A 7,543-nucleotide genomic window follows, 5' to 3' on the forward strand; every position below is an offset into this window, starting at 1 on the left:
TGTGTCCCCAGGCACCGAGGAGACTAACCGATCTGGTGGAGAGAGCATGTCAAGTGCCTTGCGGAGCAGAGGCATGCGATAATTATTTGTTGAATAAATGAGGTAGGTCTAATTAGCTTCATTTTATAAACTGGGGAATTGAGGCACAGAGAGTTGACTTAGTTCAACATCATTAGTAAAAGAGAAGAACAGGGATTTGAACATAAATCTGCCCGGCCCCAAAGGCCATGATTTTTCAGAACCACCCCTCAGCAACCCCTACCACCCCCCCCGCCCCCGCCCCTGCCGGCCCCAGCTAGACCATTTTGCACAAATCACGGAAGTCTGTGTGATAGAAAAGTAAAGGGTTTTCTATTTGGTCACTCAGGAGTCTTGCAGAGCCACCATTTTCCCCTTCCCATGACCAAATAGCTGGCATTCTCTTCTTTTGACTTCTGTAGCCTTTATAGACTGACTTGTGCACTCACAGGTTATCTTCTTCCTCCTTCTTAGGCTAAAGAGTAGAAGAAATTTGAAAACATTAACTTTTTAGGGAAAAGTCTTTAGAAGACCCCTTTCTTGCAACACAGAACCCTGTGGTTTGATGGGAAACAATGGGACTTCAGGGTTGGCTCTGCCACTAGCTGTGGCGTGACATTGGACATGTTTTATGGCCCCTCTCTGGGCCCTTTACCATCCCACTCCTGCCTGTGCAAATTTCAAAAAGCCTTAGATTTCCATTATTGGAAAGGATTTAAAATAATCACTTAGCACCATCTCACCATATTATTCACAAGGCAAACCAAGGCCAGGGTTCCTGGACTTGTTCGAGATCCTATGGCTGGGATGTTGATTCCCAGCCCAGTGTCCTTTCTACCATGACAGTTTTGAGATTTCTCCTAGTTCTGAGCTCCCATTGTCCTGTTAATCAGTGCCACATACTATAGAACTCTTAATTGTTTCCTGTGTTAATTTTGTCTCCCCAAATTGTGAGATTCTTGAGAGCAGAAGCCACTGTTTTATGTAAGGTGACTCCATAAATATTTACCAACTGATTGACTTAGGAAGCAACCATTGGGGGAATCCCACCTGGGTTTCCAAGATGAAAACCAGCATTTGAGGCTGCAAATTCCCGAAAGTTTTGGGAAGTGACAAGAAGACAAGGAAAGAATACTGAGTGCAATGTCCTGTTGCAATACAAGGCTTAGCTTCCCTGTCCTCTGATCCCTTTCCTGGGCTCTCAGAGCTGGAGCTATTTCAGCAAGGCTAAGAATAATCAAGTCCAGGTGGCCTACCCTTCCATAGCAGAAAGGGACAGACAATTGAGTGATGAAATTACCAAACTATTGTTTTCTGCAGAGAGGTGTGTGGAAAGTGGGGGGGGGGGCAAAGCAAGAGTTAAGAGATTGGCTGACCCAATGGGGGCCCCTAAAAAGATTTATATAGAAATCATCCTGTCTGTCCCCCATATTTAAAACTCTATCCAAAATTCTAATCAAACTCACTTCCAAAACACAATTGGCATATCTTTGGCTGCTTATGGAGTCCATGGGGCCAGAGGGTGGGAGCTCCTTTCTTTCCCCATGCAAAAATCACGGATTCAGTCTGCTTTTTTTTTCTTTTCTTTTCCCCTGTTGTTCAAATAAATAGTGTTCTTTGCTCAAACCCCCTTCCCCTCCTCCTTCTGCAATCTCAGCCCTAGCCCAAATCTGTTTTCTTCATTGTAACCTCAGCTTCACCGCAATTAATTTTTTTCCCCTCTGGTCACAAGATAATTCCTGACGCCAGTGAGTCTGGAGGTCAGACGAACAGCAAATTGGGGAACAAGGCGGCACTAATTCCTTACAAGTTTCCCTTGAAAAATCCTTTGCTTAAAAAAAAAAAAAAAAAAAAAAGGCTTCTTTGCTGTTCAGGGATTTATGACCTCAGAGGAGCTGTGGGTTCGAGTTAGCGTTGGGCTGTGGGTGGACTGGCAGGGGGCAGGGGAGCTCAAAGATCTGGGGCGCTGCCAGGAAAAGGCAAATTCTTAAACTTAATGGTTTTAAGTGATTTTTAAAATCCTTGCTGGCAAAGAGGCCTGCCTCTCCCCAGTATCAGCGCTTCCTCATTCTTTGAATCCGCGGCTCCGCGGTATTCGGCGTCAGACCAGCCGGAGGAAGCCTGTTTGCAATTTAACCGGGTTGTGAACGCCCAGGGTTGGCGGAGGCGGGGCCCGGGCGCACGTTTTGCATAAAGGGGCGTGCCTTCGAGGCGGGCTCTATAAGTGGGGCCGCTGCTGGCGTGCGCGCGTTGCCAGCTGCTGTTGGGGGGTTTTGGCTCTCTTCGTCCTTTCGGCACCTCCAGTCTCATTCCTCAATATGAAGGCTCTGAGCCCGGTGCGCGGCTGCTACGAGGCGGTGTGCTGCCTGTCTGAACGCAGCCTGGCCATCGCGCGCGGTCGCGGCAAGGGTCCGGCAGCCGAGGAGCCGCTGAGCCTGTTGGACGACATGAACCACTGCTATTCGCGCTTGCGGGAACTGGTCCCCGGAGTCCCGCGGGGCACTCAGCTTAGCCAGGTGGAAATCCTGCAGCGCGTCATCGACTATATCCTCGACCTGCAGGTGGTTCTGGCCGAGCCCGCCCCTGGACCCCCAGACGGCCCGCATCTTCCCATCCAGGTGTGTGGGGGCGTGCGCGGGAGCTGGGGCGGGGCTGAGTTCCAGAGCCGGGATGCTGCCTGGACCCCTAAAACTCCCAAATGCCGTGCATAACTCTTTCCTCTTTCCCTTCTCTCAGACAGCTGAGCTCGCTCCGGAACTTGTGATTTCCAACGACAAGAGGAGCTTCTGCCACTGACCTGGCAGTCCTGGCGCCTCCAGGTAAGCATCCCCACCTTCGCCCAGGGGCGTAGAGGTGGGGCGGTGCTTAAACTACAAATCTTGGAATTGGTTGGCCTTTTAAGGAATTACTGCCTCTTCAGTTTGGGGAAAACGAGGCGAGAGAGGGGTAAGGGACTTATCCGTGGTTACACTAAATGAATGATAGAACCAATTCCCCGCCCTATGTGCGTTTCAACCTTGAACGCATTTTGCCCCTGCCCTCCATCAGAGAGAGGCCAAAGACACGAGAAAAAGTAGGCGCAGGTGAATAAAAGAGCCGTTCTGTTTGTAGTTTGGAATCGTAAAAGAAGCTGTATCTTCCTCTGCCCTCTCCCAGCTAGTGTCAATTCCAGGAGGGCGGGGTGGTTGCAGGCTCCGCCTGTGGTCCTTTGGCGCCAACTGGGTGGGGGCAGCGTGGGGCTCGGAGTTATCAGCTGGAGGTAGAGACCAAGTTTCCTCCCTGGCGCCGGGCAGTCTGCGGACGGCCCCCGCCTCGGCGCGCTCGGCGGAAACTGATGGCTCCCTGGTCTTCTTTCCTCCCCCGCCCAGAACGCAGGTGCTGGCGCCCGTTCCGCCTGGGACCCCGGGACCCTCTACGGCCGGAAGCCCGAGGGCATGGATGGGCCCCAACCTCGCCCTGCCCACTTGACTTCCCCGAACCCCTGCCTCGACCCTGGACCTGGCGCCCGGGAGCGAAGGACTGTGAACTTGGGTGGCCTAAAGAGCCAGAGCTAGCTTTGGGCACCAGCTGGGCAACGTCTCCCGGCCCCCACCCCACCCCTAAGTTTTAAAGTTTTCCTTTCACAGTGTGGAGGTTGGGGGTGGGGGGTGGCTGCTCTCCAAAGTCTGCCAAGGCAGCAGTAGAGCTGGTCTTCTGGTCTCCTTGGAGAAAGGCTCTGTTGCCCTGATTATGAACTCTATAATAGAGTATATAGCTTTTGTACCTTTTTTGCAGGAAGGTGACTTTCTGTGACCATGCAATGTATATTAAACTTTTTATAAAAGTTAACATTTTGCATAATAAACGGTTTTTAAACACTTGAGTATATAATTTGTTTTTCTTAAGTGCTAACACTCTCCTAAGGATGAATTTAGGAGAAATCAATGTCCTTGGAACTTGGGAAAAGTAAGCTTGCTTATGTAAGGGACATATGGGGAAATGCCAGCTAAGATTAGAGTTGGGGGGACAGTGGAAAGGGTTCATGATGGGATCCCCATATCCAGTAAGGGTTGGGTGCAGAGAAGATCCTGGCCCTGGCCCCTCATTTTACAGATGAGGAAAGATGTGAGGGGAGCTCATCCAGCAAGTTGGGAGCACAGGATAGAAATTAGGTCTCCTGAGTCCCAGTTTCTTAGGTTCCTTGAGCTGTTTTGCTCCATTACCCTATGGCTTCGGTGCCATTAATTATTCATGAGGTCTTTCTAGCAGGGGATGGGGAAGAGTGGAGCCTCACCCAGAGCCCAGACAGGGGTGGTGGTTGATAGACCCATTTTAGAGATGAATAAGCAGATCAGGGCCTGGTTTCATTTCCCTCCTCATGCTCTCTGATTTGGCTTCCTCTTGGGCTTCCAAATTTGGAAAAAATAGGAGAGGGGCTTTTCTCGTCCCTCAAACTCCCCAGCCACTCTGATCAGAATGATTTAGGTGCTGATTGGGGAACATTAATACCAATCCCTCTCCTCCCACCAGGCAGTTGAAGACTGAGCCTAGACTGGGAGTTTGAAGCAGCCTCACAGCCCCCATTCCTTCTGGTATTTCCTTCCCATAACACCTCCACTGGGAGTCTCCTCTGTGAGCATCTTTGACTCTATTTCAGAAATGGAGAGTCTGAGGCTCCACGGATAATGGGTCTGAGCCGGGTTCTCACAGCCCCTTGAGATGGGATTTTAACATAACTACAGTGACTACAATTGTAGTGGACGGGAGCAGAGCCTGAGACTGGCCATCCCATGGGGCCAGGTCTGAGAGTGGGGCAGAGGGCAAGACCACCAATCGCCACCATCCCCCTTTGCCCCCCACCTGGCAGCTCCCCAGGTGGGCTCCACCAGGCTCCTGGCCTCATGAGATTCCTGTTTATGATATGATCTCATCTGTGTGTTGGCCCCTGGCATGAGTTACTTCAATATTTCATAACAAACAGGTCACGTCATCACCCTTCATGCCTTAACCCGGGTGAGCTTTCAGGGGTGAACAGGGGCACGTGGTGGGGAGGCAACCTCTGTCTTTGCCAACTGGCTGACCAGCGGTTCCTAACCTGTTTCCTGGTCTCTGATGATCTGGTGGGAGGTTTGAGCACACCAGAAAATACACACACCCTCTTGCAGAGTCATAGCAGACCTCCAGTTCCCTGCGAGGTCCTCAGTCCCTATGTGAGGAACTCTTACCTCAACCAAGTAGACCCAGGTTGGGTCTAGGGACCCAGGTTTTTTAGGGGTGCTTGTTCTGGTGACAGCCTTACAGGGGTGCAGATCCTTGCTCTAACACATCCTAGCTATCCAGCCGCAAGCGAGAGACTGCCCCTCCTGGCCCTCAGTTTCCACATCTAGGCAAGATTGCTGATGCTGAGCCATCCACCCTGAAGTACGCAGCCCTACCTTAGACCATTGATCGCAGGCATTGAACTCATCTTCTGCCCTTTCTGCCACAGCATGCTGCTTCCTGCTCACTCAGAAGCTAGGGGACTGGGGACGGCTAGAAAGACCCAAATCGCTCTGCGGCGTGTGACCTTGAGCAAGCCGCTTTACCTCTCCAAGCCTCTCTTCTCCTCTGCCCAGCAGCTGGCAGTTTTTGCTCCCCGGACAGAAGATAATGGTGGGAAAGTTCTTTGAAATGCATCACACACCTACAAGGTATTATTAAGCTAATTCCAAGGAAATTGCCTGTCAGGTCTGCTGAGACTGAGCTGTTCAGGTGGCTGGGACAAAAGCTGAAACCAGCATGCCAATTCATTAGTCATTAGAGAGTGAAAGCGATTCGACTGCGGGTAGGAAAACTCTCAGAATGAGGATAGTGTCTTCTGTCATAATCACCTATCGAGTGCCTGCCAGGTGCCAGGCTCTATTTTATCTTAATTTTTTTCTATTCCTCACCACAGCCCAGCAAAGCGGGTATCATTATCCCCATTTTACAGAAGAAGCAGATTCAGAGAGGCTGAATAACTTGGAGGTCACACAGCACAGGGACGTGGCACAGCAAGGAGCTTCAAAACCCATATTCTCATTTCTCCTGCAGGCCAGCTCTTCTCCCTCGCCATTTCCCGCACCTGGTACTTTTTTAGTCCCCAGTGGGTGCTTGCAGAATGAAAGACCCAGGGCCACCCAGGGTCACTCTCCCTCATTTGTGAAAGAGGGTGACGGTACCTCTTTTGCAGGTTTGTGACTCGGATTAAAGGTAACGTACATAAAGCCTCTACCAAGTTCCCTGAAACACAAGCTTCACTATTAGCTGAGTGTCTTGGGTTCATTATCGCATCAGCTCTGAAACAGGGACATTTGGAAGAGAGTTTTGTTTTGTAAATAAAACAAACAAGCAAGACAGTCAGGCTCAGAACGGGCAAAGTAACTTGCCCGTGGCCACACAGCTCCTAAGTAACAAAGCAGGGATTCAAAGTCATGCCCGTGACACCGGAGATGGTGTCTTGAGGACGCCAGTTATAGCTCTCCCCAGCTGTGGATGCGCCCGGCAACCTTCAATTATGTGTCCTCCCGGCCTCATCACCTCGCATGGCCACCACTCTTCTCCGTTCCCCAGGGTACACTCTAAAACCCCGTACCGCTCTCTCCCGCAGAACTGCTTCTCGGGGTCCCCTCTGCCCGCTCCCCTCCCTCGCAACTCGAGAGCCGCTGCCCACCCGCCGCGGCTTAGGGCCCGGGCCGGGGCGGAGCCTCGGCCCACGTGGCCCGAGCCCGGCGGGGCGGAGGCGAGCCGGCCCCGCCCCGCCCCGCCCCGCCCCCGGCCCGGCGACCCGCGCTCCCCCCGCGGGCCCTGGGGGCCGCTCGCAGGTGTTCGCTGGCGCCCGGATGTCTGAGCTCTGGCTCCGCTCTGGCTCCGGCTCCCTCCGCAGCCTGCGGGCGGGGTTCCCAGCCCATCCGGAGCCTCGCGGCGCCCCCGCCACTCTGCCAGCAGTGCGGCCTCCCAGTTCCCAGCCTCCCAGCCTGGGGGGGCCCCCCACCCAGCGGAGTCGCTGACCGGACTGCTCTCCCGCTGCCCCCAGCTGCGCTCGGCCCGATGCTGCCTCAGCGTGCCCCCACCCCGCTTCCTGCCTAGGCAGCGTTGCCCTGGCCGCGTGGCCGCCCTGGATCGCACCCCCGTTCCTTCCTTCCGTCATTCTTTCAGGCAACTCGCATTCCTCGAGCGCCTGCGACGTGCCCCGCACAAGGCCAATCCGACCTTCCAAGTGTGGCCCCAGGCCTGCTGGGGTCCTCCGGGAAGCCTCTACCCTCTGCTCCAGTCTCCCCCCGCCCCAACCCGCCCCACTGTCCTCTCTCATGTCCTATTTCACTCACAATTTAGCATTTAATTCTTCTCTGGTTATTTCTCCTCTTAAGGGTCAGTCAGTGGCAAGGTCAAGGGGTCTCCTCCTGACCAAAATCAGGAATCACTCTGAAAGTAGGGTGAGGAGTCAGAGTGTGGCCAGAGTTGGGCTTCAGCCAGACTGTGACAGGGTTTGGGCCTAAGTGTGGATGGGAGCTGGCAGCTGGCAGTC

At 53.2% G+C, this 7,543-nt stretch overlaps 1 protein-coding gene across 1 annotated transcript; it reads left to right on the forward strand.

Moving 5' to 3' along the window:
- Positions 1-2,243: 2,243 nt before the first annotated feature.
- On the forward strand, positions 2,244-3,881 carry ID3 (inhibitor of DNA binding 3). Its single transcript, XM_080801880.1, has 3 exons — positions 2,244-2,636; positions 2,755-2,837; positions 3,387-3,881. The coding sequence occupies exons 1-2, from the start codon at positions 2,337-2,339 to the stop codon at positions 2,812-2,814; spliced, it is 360 nt and encodes a 119-aa protein (XP_080658006.1). The 5' UTR covers positions 2,244-2,336; the 3' UTR covers positions 2,815-2,837; positions 3,387-3,881.
- The last annotated feature ends 3,662 nt before the right edge of the window (positions 3,882-7,543 follow it).

This window comes from Martes martes, assembly GCF_963455335.1.
Source record: "Martes martes genome assembly, chromosome: 4".
In the NCBI taxonomy this organism is placed as follows: Eukaryota; Metazoa; Chordata; class Mammalia; order Carnivora; family Mustelidae; genus Martes; species Martes martes.

Bases quoted from the DNA above. Each gene is read 5' to 3' on its own strand.
- ID3 (XM_080801880.1), top strand. From the start codon at position 2,337: ATGAAGGCTCTGAGCCCGGTGCGCGGCTGCTACGAGGCGGTGTGCTGC. The intron at 2,637-2,754 runs GTGTGTGGGGGC...CCCTTCTCTCAG, and splicing joins GCCCGCATCTTCCCATCCAG to ACAGCTGAGCTCGCTCCGGA.